This window comes from Podarcis erhardii, assembly GCF_964252035.2.
Source record: "Podarcis erhardii genome assembly, chromosome: 8".
In the NCBI taxonomy this organism is placed as follows: domain Eukaryota; kingdom Metazoa; phylum Chordata; class Lepidosauria; order Squamata; family Lacertidae; genus Podarcis; species Podarcis erhardii.
The window spans coordinates 36,079,195-36,094,290 of record NC_138499.1 but is presented as its reverse complement, the minus strand read 5'-3'; the positions used below and the strand labels follow the sequence as shown (position 1 = coordinate 36,094,290).

At 41.1% G+C, this 15,096-nt stretch overlaps 1 protein-coding gene across 1 annotated transcript in view; it reads right to left on the bottom strand.

Moving 5' to 3' along the window:
- Window positions 1-15,096, bottom strand: part of CYP7B1 (cytochrome P450 family 7 subfamily B member 1) — a 113,816-nt gene that overhangs the window by 15,473 nt on the left and 83,247 nt on the right. Inside the window, exon 2 of the mRNA XM_081874408.1 lies at window positions 9,899-10,035. Within this exon, the coding sequence (XP_081730534.1) occupies window positions 9,899-10,035 (137 nt within the window). The remainder of the gene's footprint in view (window positions 1-9,898; window positions 10,036-15,096) is intronic.

Here is a 15,096-nt window from a genome sequence, read left to right as displayed (position 1 = left end):
TAGGTCCAGTCATGACCGACTCTGGGGTTGCGGCACTCATCTCGCTTTATTGGTACAGCTTCCGGGTCATGTGGCCAGCATGACTAAGCCGCTTCTGGCGAACCACAGCAGTGCATGGAAACGCCGTTTACCTTCCCGCTGGAGCGGTACCTATTTATCTACTTGCACTTTGATGTGCTTTCGAACTGCTAGGTGGGCAGGAACAGGGACTGAGCAATGGGAGCTCACCCCGTTGTGGGGATTCAAACTGCCAACCTTCTGATCAGCAAGTCCTAGGCTCTGTGGTTTAACCCACAGCGCCACCCATGTCCCTAACTGGTTCTGCCAGTTAGTAAGTGCTAAATTCTTATTTCTAAGTAAATAGCCCTCAGCAAGTACTGTGTGCCTTCAAGCAGATAGTTCCCAGCAACACAATTTATTGCCTCCTCCTCCATACCTTGTTTTCCTGCTGATTTTCTCTGAACAGTGTAATTATTTCTATCTTAAAATAATAAAGGTTCTGGTTGGGGTTGGTAGAAGATTTAGCACAGGATATTGGGACACCACTACAGTTTCCAGACATAAGATGAGAGGTGCAAAAAGAGAACTCCTGTATTCTACAATTTATCCCCTTTCCTCCTGAAGTGCAACCCTGGGATCCTGCCCACTAATTCTGTTGTGTAAAATGACTCAAACTGGTACAAGCAACCTTTCAAATACCATCTCAGTGCATCTGAACAATAAAAATAAATAAATACTCTGAACAGTTTGTATTCAGAAAAAAAATAAAGAAGAAACATCTTCAGAGTTTTGCCCAAAACTCTTGAGAGACTTGAGCATTATTTTTTTTCCTGGCTCCAACCCAATCTTTTACAATGAATTCATCCTGGAGTCGCTTTTTATTATAGGCATTAAAGTTGTGATCAAGAGACTGAAAATACTACATTCTGCTCTGGTATTTAACAAGCTGATTTTGAATGCTATTAACCTGAAGATGTCAGCTAGCTTCCCAACTTTGAGCATTCAGGGTAAACAATTTAAGATTTCTTTAAAAATTAATTAATATTAATTTAAACCATCTGTCCACCATCTGCTATTTTCAGATGAAAAAAAAATATGAGCTGCTTTTTTGTGATCTTCACTCCAACATTTTGCAAAACAATTCCCAATTCTTATATCTTTAAATATCAACATAATTTCAAGTGAATAATCTTTCCAGGATGGGCAACTATTCTAGTATCACCCCTGTTTTGAATGCACTTGCTTGGAATAAGGTCCTATATGATATTAATATGAGCCCCTAAACTGTACTCCCCTATGAAATATCTGAAACAGGTTCCAAGTAAATTTGTTTAGGACAGAGCTTACAGTATCTTTATAAACACTTGTTCATTGTAAGTACATTCAAAAGCATGCAATACAATCCTGACAAATAAAGTGTCAGGACATCAACACCTCAATTACTCTGCTGTGTTTCTGGTTATCACATGCCAAAAAGTGAACCCCCGATTTTGCAAAGTCACTGCTGAAGTCAACACAGTGACTGAAATGGAAGAAATAAATTGAAAAAATGCCGTTTGCATATAAATTTAATATGGAAAAGTAATTGCATGCTGAATCAAATTTAGTTAATTTACAACAACAAAGCACCCACTAAAAACCATTTCCCAATCATTACTTTAAAGGAAGAATGGGGGAAAAGAGAATACAACTCACAAGCATAGCATCTGGGGACAATCTCTCTGCACAAAGTTCCACAGATCAAATCCTTTATTATAAACCAATTTCATGAAAAGGGTAAGGCTACAATCCTACATACTCCTGTGTAAATATGTCCAGGATATTGCTGCATGGTCAATTCATTTCAATTCATTTAAATGCTTTGATCAGAATCATACCCATATGGTTTATAATTGTATTTGTTTTGACACTACCTGCCGCAAAGAAGCAAACTTCACGTTACCCCAGCCCTAAATTTGAAAGCACAAGACATGTTAGGTGCAAGGCCTGCTGGACTGAGCATGTGAATAATAATGCCCACTGAACTCTGTAAGTCCTGCCTGGCTCTCAGGATTGAAGCTAACACATTCTGGACTGGGAAAATCAGCCTGTTTAAAACAGTCCTTTATGTCAACCTGACCATTCTGCTTTGCATTACAGAATTGAGTGGGCATCACAATAATCTCATTACTGCTTTTATTTACACATAAAAACCTGTTGCAGCAGACACTAGATACTGTATTTATTCTACCCCAAATAATTTAATTAAAAATAATTTAATTAAAAATAATTTAACTTTAACAATTTTTAAAGCATTATAATACAGTTATACATGCATTTTCCATAGCTCATGCTGATTCACCTAAAAAGAAGTAACATAAAAAGGAGCCCAGGCAATAAAAAGCTCACACAAACATAACTTAGCTGTGCTTATTTCTGTTGGCTGCAAAGACTTTGTTCCACTCCCCACCAGTAAACATACATAGATGAAGATAGATTCTCTTTCTACATTTACTTGAAAATAAGCCCATTCCTTTCAAACTCATCCTGACACTTGGCCAGTCCAGTCTCAGCCACAAATACCTCAGAGGAGCTCTGTTTTGTGCTTTAAAACTCCAAAATCCATCACCGCAAGCTCACAAGCCAGAGTATCCATCTGACTGGTTGTGGGAGCAGGTTCCCACATCTGCCAAGGAGTTCAAGGGATCAGAGCACAAGTCTTCCTAAAAGCAGCCTGCTTTCTGTATTAGATCCATTTATACTAGGTCCACAGTGACAGTTTAATGAAGTTCCCCTTACGAGTCTGGCAATGTCTGCTGATGCTAAAATCTCTTCTCCCCAGTGGATTATGAATAGACATGTCTGTATGGGACAGCCATGTAGAAACTCCTTACTGCCTAATAAGCAGAGTCAGCTCTTCTATTTAATTGCATGAAAAGAAGTAAGAAAAGAAAAGAAAAGCCACTTCTAATCCTGGAGAATAAATGGTTCTTAAGGGGTTTTGTGGTGTGTGTTTTTGTTTGTTTGTTTCTGTTTATTGACACTGCTCATTTGCTCCCAAACCTCCGACTTCAGCTACAGTTTCTATTACAAAGACTTCACAACCGCTAGTTTGTATTGTAGCTTTGTAGCAAAAAAGCATAGCGTGCAAGATAGGAAGAATGAAGTCACTGGAGAATCCTGTCATTTTGGAAGTCGTGCAGCAACACTGCATATAGCATATAACTGTAGCTATATAGATGATAGATAGACACTGGTACCAGAGCCTGCAATAAACCCAGATGCCAACATTGCTGCCACATACACCTGGACAACACCATTACTGGCCCCAACAACACCAAACATACCATTTCAGGGCTATTTAATTGCTCATCTTCTAACATTGTGTATGCCATTAAATGCCAACAGTGCCCTTCAGCTCTCTATATTGGACAAAGAGGCGAAACCTTACGCCAAAGGATAAGTGGACATAAAACTCACATCAGGAATCACAAGACAGAGAAACCAGTAGGAGAATACTTCAGTCTCCCAGGACATTGTATACAAGATCTCAAAGTAGCTGTCTTATTACAAAAGAATTTCAGAAATAGACTGGAAAGAGAAGTTGCTGAATTGCAACTTATTACCAAACTTAAGGGATGCAGGTGGCGCTGTGGGTTAAACCACAGAGCCTAGGACTTGCCGATCAGAAGGTCAGCGTTTCGAATCCCCGTGACGGGGTGAGCTCCCATTGCTCAGTCCCTGCTCCTGCCAACCTAGCAGTTCGAAAGCACGTCAAAGTGCAAGTAGATAAATAGGTACTGCTCCTGCGGGAAGGTAAACGGCATTTCCGTGCACTGCTCTGGTTTGCCAGAAGCGGCTTAGTCATGCTGGCCACATGACTCGGAAGCTGTATGCCGGCTCCCTCGCCCAATAAAGCGAGATGAGCACCGCAACCCCAGAGTCAGCCACAACTTGACCTAATGGTCAGGGGTCCCTTTACCAAACTTAAAACCATAGAGAGACCTGGTCTGAATAGAGACATTTATACATGATAAAGCTATTTTTAGCCATCTTAACCCTTGCTTTTTCCTGTAAGACCAATTGCAGTCGTTAACAGATGTCCGAGGATGTGGACAGGCTGCTTGGACGAGTGAAGCCAACCACCTGCCTCCTGGATCCTTGCCCATCCTGGCTTATAAAAGCTAGCCGGGAAGGACTGGGCGATGGGCTTCGTGGGGTGGTGAATGCTTCCCTCCGTGAGGGAGCCTTCCCAGACCCGCTGAAAGAGGCGGTTATTAAACCGCTTCTTAAAAAACCATCTTTAGATGCAGCCACGATGGCCAATTATCGCCCAGTCTCAAACCTTCCATTCTTGGGCAAGGTGATTGAGCGAGTGGTTGCTGAACAACTCCAGGCATGCCTGGAAGAAGCGGACCATTTGGATCCCTTCCAGTCGGGATTCAGGCCTCATCATGGGACTGAAACTGCCTTGGTCGCACTGGTTGATGATCTCCGGCGGGCTAGGGACAAAGGTGAGAGCTGTTTCCTAGTTCTGCTGGATCTCTCAGCGGCCTTTGATACAATCGACCATAACATCCTTCTGGACCATCTAGAGGGGCTGGGAGCTGGGGGCACTGTTATACAGTGGTTCCGCTCCTTCCTCCTGGGCCGTGTTCAGAAAGTGGTGGTGGGGGATGAGTGTTCAGACCCCTGGGCCCTCACTTGTGGGGTGCCTCAGGGTTCTGTCCTCTCCCCCATGCTTTTTAACATCTATATGAAGCCGCTGGGAGAGATCATCAGGGGGTTTGGACTGGGTGTCCATCAATATGCAGATGATACCCAGCTCTACCTCTCTTTCAAATCAGAACCAGTGAAGGCGGTGAAGGTCCTGTGTGAGTGCCTGGAAGCGGTTGGAGGATGGATGGCGGCTAATGGATTGAGGTTGAATCCTGACAAGACAGAAATACTGTTTTTGGGGGACAGGAGGCGGGCAGGTGTGGAGGATTCCCTGGTCCTGAATGGGGTAACTGTGCCCCTGAAGGACCAGGTGCGCAGCCTGGGAGTCATTTTGGACTCACAGCTGTCCATGGAGGCACAGGTCAAATCTGTATCCAGGGCAGCTGTTTACCAGCTCCATCTGGTACGTAGGCTGAGACCCTATCTGCCTGCAGACTGTCTCGCCAGAGTGGTACATGCTCTGGTTATCTCCCGCTTGGACTACTGCAATGCGCTCTACGTGGGGCTACCTTTGAAGGTGACCCGGAAACTACAACTAATCCAGAATGCGGCAGCTAGACTGGTGACTGGGAGCGGCCGCCGAGACCATATAACACCGGTCTTGAAAGACCTACATTGGCTCCCAGTACGTTTCCGAGCACAATTCAAAGTGTTGGTGCTGACCTTTAAAGCCCTAAATGGCCTCGGTCCAGTATATCTGAAGGAGCGTCTCCTCCCCCATCGTTCTGCCCGGACACTGAGGTCCAGCTCCGAGGGCCTTCTGGCGGTTCCCTCACTGCGAGAGGCCAAGTTACAGGGAACCAGGCAGAGGGCCTTCTCGGTAGTGGCGCCCGCCCTGTGGAATGCCCTCGCATCAGATGTCAAAGCGATAAACAACTACCTGACATTCAGAAGACATCTGAAGGCAGCCCTGTTCAGGGAAGTTTTTAATTTGTGACATTTTAGTGTATTTTTCATCTTTGTTGGAAGCCGCCCAGAGTGGCTGGGGAAACCCAGCCAGATGGGCGGGGTACAAATAATAAATTATTATTATTATTATTATTATTATTATTATTATTATTATTATCAACAGGTTTACCACACCTATCAGCCAATCACCCACTCCCACCACCCTTCTGAGTAATACCCCTCCCCACCCTCTCAATATATATAAGGGTCTGGTGACTTCTGTTTCAGTGTATCTGTGCACATGCACACGAAAGCTCATACCAATAACAAACTTAGTTGGTCTCTAAGGTGCTACTGGAAGGAATTTTTTTAATTTGTTTCGACTACAGCAGACCAACACGGCTTCCTACCTGTAACTAGATAGACTGATAGATGATAGATAGATAGATAGATAGATAGATAGATAGATAGATAGATGATAGATAGATAGATAGATAGATAGATAGATAGATGATAGATAGATATAGATGATAGATGTTGTTGTTGTTGTTGTTGTTTAGTCGTGTCCGACTCTTCGTGATCCCATGGACTAGAGCACACCAGGAACTCCTGTCTTCCACTGCCTCCTGCAGTTTGGTCAAACCCATGTTAGTAGCTTCGAGAACACTGTCCAACCATCTTGTCCTCTGTTGTCCCCTTCTCCTTGTGCCCTCAGTCTTTCCCAACAGAGTCTAGATATAATGGAATGTTTGGCATGGGCTACAGCATGATCAAGTAATATTATATACACTGATGGGGGTTTTACTGTTTTAAATGTTTTAGCAGCTACTGTTTTAAATAGACTGATCCACAAGCAAATTATGCCAGTGTGTTCAAATTCAAGCTGGCCTATTCCTGAAGCACTTGATAGGACCTGTTCCCTGGCACAAAGCAAGCTAAACTTGGAAGTAAAGTCTCTATGGTTGCAGAAAGAGTTACACTTCAAGGGAAGAAGAACAAACACTCAGAGGATGAACTACAAAATGGCATCCTCCTCAAAATGGCATCCCCCCAGCAAACAAGGGCTGGGTGAAGATCTACATCAGGGACAAGCAGGGAATAAATATCTATGTTGGGAGCTGCTGACCCTGTGGATCCTGCCACCTGAGGCACTCACACACACATCCCTCATGACTGGGCCAACCCTGCTTCAGGCAGATACAACAGCAAAGGTGTTTTAAAAATATCAGCGGACAAAGCACACTTTTGTCAAGGCTGCAATGAAAGGTTTGATTTATGCAAAATATGCAATAGGTTCATCACAAATACTGCATCTGAGAAAATGGGCTCCAGTTCATGAATGCTTGTGCCAACATATATTTGTTACTCTTTAAACAAACCACAGGACTCTTCAGGAATGCCAGCTTGGCCCCGTGACTCTGGGTGCCCGGTGCTGTGGGTGTCATGCAGCATGCATGGCCCTGGCACCAAAATTTGTGGGTGCCCGGCCCCTTCAAGGGGAATTTTGTGGGTGCTCGGGCACCTAGGGCCTCAGGGATTTGGCACCTATGGGGATCTTGGTTGCTTTTCTTATGACAGATTAATGTGTCTTCCGCTTTGAGGTTCTTTGCAGCATTTCGATAGAGGCAGACATGGCTTTATGACAAACAGAGCAAACTTTTAAGATCTGCAGAGCTGTCATCTACCTGGAGGATCAAGAAGTACAGGTTGAGTCTTTAAGTACCATTGTATAGAAATGACAGGGGTTTTTTGGAGGGGAGATAGGGAAGATGATCACATTTATGTAATAGTGGTCTTATTAGGAAGATTTTGCTGAACTGCTGACAATGATGTACAGTAGCGATTCGTTGGAATGACGTTTGGGGAAAACGATTCTGCTGCACCACCACACAAAACCAATTAGAGAACTATTTTCTGCGACAGGTCAGGAATTTACATTGTTTCTTGTGGAAAGATGTGCTTTTTAATTTCTTTATTAAGATGACATCCATGTCCCTTGAGACTTTTCGGGATGACAATCATTTGCTCATCACACGGGAAAGTACAATCAGTGAAATCATGTTACCAGTCCAGGGCAACGCCAGAAACTCCAAGCATCGTTCCACATTTTCCAAATGAACTACTCTGGGAACCAATAATTAGAACAATATATATTGGTAGTATTTTTTGACAGGACCTTTAGCTACACACCAAGCAGAGAAAGTAATGATAGAGCATACACATCAGTACTGCTGTAGATTATTTGATCGTTCTGTATATGTCAATTTTGCCAATTCAAAAAGACATCACGAGATGCTGCGTATATTGGTATTGGGGGTCAGGATGCACAGTGCTTATTACAGCAGTAGATTTGCTTCTCTTTCTCCTTTATAAGCTGCAGATATTCAGTATTAACAAAAACCAGGAAGTGTCACAAAGTAATAAAAACTCTGACGTTCCTGAGAAACAATACTATCTATAACTCAGTCTACTCTGCTTACTATCTCATGGCATCATAATGCAACACTTTAAAAAGTGACTTGGTTTAACAATGAGATATTAAATAATTGTGTTTGAAAGTATAACTATACAAAAGAAAAGGAGGAGGATGCTGTCACACCTATAGTGTGTTTACATCATTTCTTTCTCTCACTTGCCTATATTAAAAAGGAATGGCTACTCTTGGGGATTTGGGGAGGTGGAATTGAGTTTCTAAAACAAATTTACTGACCTACATTTTATAATTTGCAATTAAAATTAATTTAAAATAGTTTATTAAAAATATGTTCAGAAGTACAAAATGTTTTTGTTTTGTCCAGATGTCAATTCTTACATTAGATACCTTGCTGGAGTGTTTATTTAACAACCTGATGAAAGTCTGACAAGCTGAACTTTGGCTTATATTTTGCAGATTTTGTCATTGCTTTTGCCCCCAACATTTTCTGCCCCCTTTTCCTCCCCACAATCTCTCCACAGGAGAACAGATGTGGAGCACCCAAGGGACCATTGCTGCCTCCCTCTTCAATCCACAAAGCCTGCTTCCTCTAAATCACTAAATTCCCCACCACCACCATTTTGTGCCTACCAAATCAAAGCACTGGATTAGTAGACTGCTTATTTTATGATGCATGCTGTATACAGAGTTCTGTGTTCCCTGTGTGATAAGCACTTCAGCTGCAACCCTGTGCAATGTTAGGATGCTTAAATTCCATCGTTGTCAGTAAATTTAAGCAGGGTTTTTTTTTTTTTTTTTTTGGATTGCAGCTCTGATCTTTAGAAATAATAAAAAAGCAAAGTCCCAGTTTGCAAACCTAGGTGCACCCTCGCTTAGACAGTAAAACTTGTGTAACTTTGATGCATGATGGTATGTAACTACAGAATTGTGTACAAAGTAAAGATTACAGAGATAGGAGCAGCTCCTGTTACTCTGCATTTATGAAGATGTGTGTTCAGAGCTATGGGTCATTGGAGAAGTAGTTTCGCTGTTCTCATTCTAATGAAACAATGAATTAATGTGTCAGTCACTTTTCTGTGCTACTGTCAACTCCACTGTAAAAAATTAGACAGAAAGACATTTTGCTTTTTTTTTAAAAAAAAAAGCCATTGTCTAAATATGACATAGCATTTTCTGCTGTAGATAATGTAATTTATCACTTTAGCAGAGAGCAGAATGTAAAGAAAATACAGATAATTCATGTTTGGTAGACCAAGTATACAAAATATATTGTGTATCTATACATTTTATGCATATGTGGTATATACGTGCAAATACCCAACTATACAGTTAGTTTTGCATATCCTAATATGTTCTGCACTGATGTTCATTAAAGAGTACAAGACAAAATAGACTCAGTGTAAAGGTAACTAATGGCAAATAGCATAAAGCAGCCATGGGCTCTATTCAAACTGACCTCAGCAAATCATATACCTCCTCATCTTCAAAGGTCTAGTGCAGGTATGTCCAAAGGCCGGCCTAATCTGGCCCACCATTTGGTTTAATCTGGCCCCTGTGGCAGTTCAGTTTATTTCTTGGGTTAAAATCCTAAAAAAAGCTCAGCAACTTTGGAGAAAAATCCCAGCAACTTCAATCCTAAGAAAAGGTCAACAACTTTAGTCGGCCCTCACGCATGTTCAAATCTGGCCCTCTTTGAAAAAATTTGGACACCCCTGGCCTAGTGGAAGAAGTACATCTTCACCTGCCTCTTGAAAGAGCATTGAGGAAAGATTCTCCTCATTGAGGAGACTGGCATCTCAGCAAGGTGATTACCCCCAAGTTTCTCACGTACTTAAGCATATCTTCACACACTCTTAAAGAACTAAATGTGTTTCTCACCAGCAAGGTGGACGGTAAAAACATCTCCGTATTTCTGTTGCAAAGATAACAAAAACTTGGTAGGGTCGTTTCTAAAATTCAGGGCTTCTCCCAGGAAAGGAATCCAGCCATTTATTAAGGGCGCCTCTCCTGGCCTCCTGTAAAATAAATAGATACATAGAAAGCATCGTTAATTCATTTGCCTAAGGAGATGAGCATTTCATAATTTTCTGAGTTGGGTGTGGAGGATCTAGTCCAAAGCTCTTTGTGTTTCCAGGTGTGCACAGGAGAAGTCCTATACATGCAAGGAAGAAGCCTGTATGGGGCAGCCCCACAGAGGAATTCCCATGTGATTGTGGGAGTTGCATAGCCATCAAAGCTTCTAAGAGTGTCATAAATCCATGGATTGGGTCGATTAACTTCAGTGTAAAGTAAACATTGGAAGAAGAGAGAGCTTGATTCTCTAGGGTACCAATTCAAGGGGGTTTGTGGGAAATATAACTGCAATTATCCCACAGCTCCTTTTAAAAATCTAAGCAACTTTCCAAGTTAAAGTAAAATATGCAAATAATTTTTTAATTCTTGATAATTTTTTATCTGCATAGACATACAAACCATACATGTTAGATTTTTAAAATATCTGAACATATAAATTTCAATGGGATTAAAACAAATATCCAACTTGAATACAATTAAAATAGAAACATAATAGCTAAATAACACAATAGCTAACAATCCCGAGTCATTAACGAGTTCACAGTGCAAGCAACATTTGTCTCCTGAGTAGCCCTGCTTAACTTCCTGAAACTGATTTTTTACAAAAATGCCAAGTCTTTTATAGAAAGGATTAAAACATATATATAATGCATTAAAAAGCCTCTGATACCATAGTCCCATCTGGAAAAGTGACTTACACTACATACAGAGCAACTCAATTTGATTAATCGCAAGATATTTACTAGCTTGAATCTAATCAAAAATCAAGGGATCACAAGCATTACTACTACCATACATGGCATGAAAATTTATGTGGCTGGATTAACCCTATCATAGCCTCTCATAAAATGACAGATTTTTAAAAAAGAAAAAAGAGACTTTTTACTTACTATTGCTATTATTTAGTTTAAAAAACCCTGGTGATTGAACCATATAAGTGAAAGATGAAACCCAATATTATTTCTATTTTAAAAACTTTGGTGATCAATTAACTAAACCAAAAATTATTTAATAGATTAATTCTGCATAAATTTGCATATGAGAAACACAATAGTTCTAAGGAAAATGTACTTTGTGGATTTCTTGTTTACACAATCCTCTTTTAAGATGGCATTTCACAATTATAGTTTCAGTCAGTACTTGTAGTAAAAATATAATTTAAACAAAAATCTGTTACCCAATTAATTTGGGGCAGCTTTCTGGTTGAGCAAAATGGCTAAATGAATCAATAGCTCAAATCAAGCTATTGATTTAAACATTGCTGCCCTAAATATTTTATTAATATATAACTGTCAGTGTACTGGATTTTCACAATGAAACGGAGAACAGCTCTGCCCCAATAAGGTTACAATATATAGTCTTGAGAGATGGGAAAGATGGAACGGGAGAACAGAAGTGGGAGAGACACAGCTATTGAGATAAAAGTGAGGAAATTCTGTTACACAGACCTAGGTCTTATACATTACAGATGAAGACTAAATATTAAGAATAAGGTTTCAAAGGGTTGTGGAGGGAGAACACAAGAACTGGTAAACTAACTGCCAAGTTTGGCTCACCAAACCTTTAGGGAGTACCTCAGAATATTTTTCATTTGGGTGGCTGTGCATTAAAGCTGACTGTTGACTAGCAGATGCAGGGGAAAAACAAGCTGTTTTGTTGTTTTTGACACTCTGAGTTTATAGAGCTAGTATACTAGAAAATCTCTAGCAGTTACTGTCTGTTGATTTGGCACAAATATTGCCCTGGACACAGAAAACTTGCTAATGGTTAATTCTCCGTGAAATGACAAAATCGAGAGAAAAAGCAGAGAATAGATGGAATCATCTCTGCTGCGTTATGGCAGCCCACATCCGACCTACAATTAGTGTCTCACAGCTACTAACCTATTCAGATGGTATACCTGTTATTCCTTTTGGGGGTGCGTCAGTGGCCAACATTCGCTTTCGGACAATACATTGCTCAAGTAACATTGTGACAAATCCATTTAGATTGGCGGTTTGTCATATTCTAATTTAATGCACCTCATTTCAACCTCCCTGCTCTGTCATCCGGTCAAAAGCTGTATTCTTCACGGGCTTTCCACCGGGTAGAAAAGACACAGCTCAGAAATCCAGGAGGAAATTAACTTAATGCTCCAAGTCTGGAAGATCACATCGGGGAGACATCTTGCCATTGCAAAGACGTGGGGGTCATCGTTTGCTTCAGACAAGTTTAGCTCAGCAGCGAGAAGCTTAATACTGTAAAACAAGGAGGGCCTGCAGCAAAATATGGTAGTGTGTTGGACTCACTTTCAGTGCTCACATCCAGTAAGTCATACCCTCTCCCAGGACACTCCATTCTCCCCCACTTCCCTTCCCTGTTACTGTATCCCACTACACACAGACACACAGCACTCTGTGGCCATTGTCCAGACTAGGTCCTCATGGGCCTTCTTTTCTTCAATAGTTTACTCCTCTAAAATCTTTGGGGTTCTCTTGTGCATGCTGCTATCCCTCTCTTATTTCTAGTACAGTACCTCAGGTTAAGTACTTAATTCGTTCCGGAGGTCCGTACTTAACCTGAAACTGCTCTTAACCTGAAGCACCACTTTAGCTAATGGGGCCTCCTGCTGCTGCCGCACCACCACCACATGATTTCTGTTCTCATTCTGAAGCAAAGTTCTTAACCTGAAGCACTATTTCTGGGTTAGCGGAGTCTGTAACCTGAAGCGTATGTAACCTGAAGTGTATGTAACCTGAGGTACCACTGAAGCTCCATTTTTTGCTACAATCCTGGCAGCACTCACCGACCAAGATTCACTATTAGGTGGAGCAAGACTATGACAAGGCTTTGCATATTTCAAGAGGAAAGTACAATACTGGTACCGCTTATGACCCATAATAGACTGATAACAGAAATGCATCTTCATTTCTGTCTTTGCTTAGGAGGATAGAGGTCATTTTGATGACTTATGGCTCCCTGCCAACTGAGCCGAGATGGCATGCTACTATATCAATAATATATTAATATATTAGCCTTCAAGTGTGCGCGCTAGAATTAGATGTTTCACTGTACAAAACTTATAAAACACATCTGGATTGAGTTTCTTATGGCCTCCTATTATTCTTATACTTCTTTTAAAGTATAACACAAAATCCATGTATTTAATTTAGAATTTAAGAGCTTGGCTGACAACATCTGCTGGCCTATGTTTTTGTTAACGTTGTGAAGGTGTTGGTTCTATAATGGGAAAATACTCTGAAGAAACAGCCACAACATGTACCAGGTGCAATAATTTATTCCCAGGGAGCATTGAATAGAACATTTCTAAAACAGGCAATGCTAGCCTATGCATATTTACTCTCAGTATTTAATGGGGACTTTTCCCTAGTAAATGTGTTTAGAGTTTCAGCCTTCCAATGCAATGCTTGCTTCTACTCAGATGTAAGTCTTACTGTATTGTGTGGGAATTACTCCCAGGTATTAAATTTATAAAAAATTGTATACCACTCTTCAGCCAAATATCTCAGAGCAGTTCACAGCATAAAAATACAAGATAAAAACACAAAATACATAATAAAAACAAGAACAAAAAATTCCAGAACAATAACCCCCCCACCCAGCACCTTATAAAGGTTAATAAGCAGGATGAATTGATCTATTTCAGTCGCTGGCCAGAGTGGATCAGCAGGTTAGGTACATACTTGCACCATAAAGCAATCTGGGAAATTCCTCTGCAGAACTATATTTTATTGATCTATTACAGAGTAGGTTTTTTATCAGGATGCAAGTATAGAAGTCACTACTCAATACAGTAATCCTCCAGATGCTTCAAACTCCATTGCCCATCAGCCCCAGCCAGCATGGCCAATAGCCAGGGATGATGGCAATTGTAGTCTAGCAAAATCGAAAGGTCACCAGACTGGAGGGGAAGGCTGTAACAGAGATAGAGACAGGGCTTACAATATTTAGTACAATATAAACATGCATGTATTTCCTTCTCAGAATTGATATGCTACATTTATTTATTTACAGAAGTATTTATATACTGACCTCTCCTAAAACAGCAGGGCAGTGTGCAACAGTATGCATAAAATAAAATATAAAAATCATTAAAATGGCTGGCTCATGAGTCAAAAGGCTGTAAACAGCTGCCTAGGCCTGTTGGCATAGAGAAGTCTTCAAGAAAGTCAAAAGTGAAGATGCCTGGTGATTATTTGCTGGAAAAGTGTTCCATGGCTTGGGACTGGTGACACTAAATGCTGGACATCTGCTTAAGGCCAGCTGGGTCTCTGTAACACAGGAGACAACTAACAGCCCTCTTCCAGATGATCTCAGTGATCAAGCTGGGATAGAAAAGCTCAGGAAGTCTTTAAGGTATCCTGATCCAGATATGTCCGTATCTGCCATATCAGCTGGTAAAAGACACTCCTAACCACACAGCTCACTTGGGCCTCGCTGACGACAACTATGCATCTAGCACATAAGTACCTAGATTCATAGAATTGTAGAGTTGGAAGGGACCCTGAGGGTCATTTAGTCCAACCTGCAAATTTAGAGAGAGTGCAACTCCCTCCAATGCAGGTGACTAGCCAATTTTCCAGTTGCTTTGATGCATGTCTAAGATGCTGAAGTATTTATAGCTCAGGGCTGTCCGGGCAAATAGTTTCATTAAAGATTTTAGAGCTTTATGGAAACTATTTATTTGATCTGTGTAGATGGGCCATAACTTGACAGGAAAGAATCTATTTGCATGCAGAAGGTCTCAGGTTCAATCTCTGATATCTCCAAACAGGAAAGACTCTGCTATCTTTCTTACTTACGTTTCATCACAGAGGAAAAGGTGTTTGTAATTCACTTCCAATATACCGTATTTTTTGCTCTATAAGACTCACTTTTTCCCTCCTAAAAAGTAAGGGGAAATGTGAGTGTGTCTTATGGAGCGAATGCAGGCTGCGCAGCTATCCCAGAAGCCAGAACAGCAAGAGGGATTGCTGCTTTCACTGCGCAGCGATCCCTCTTGC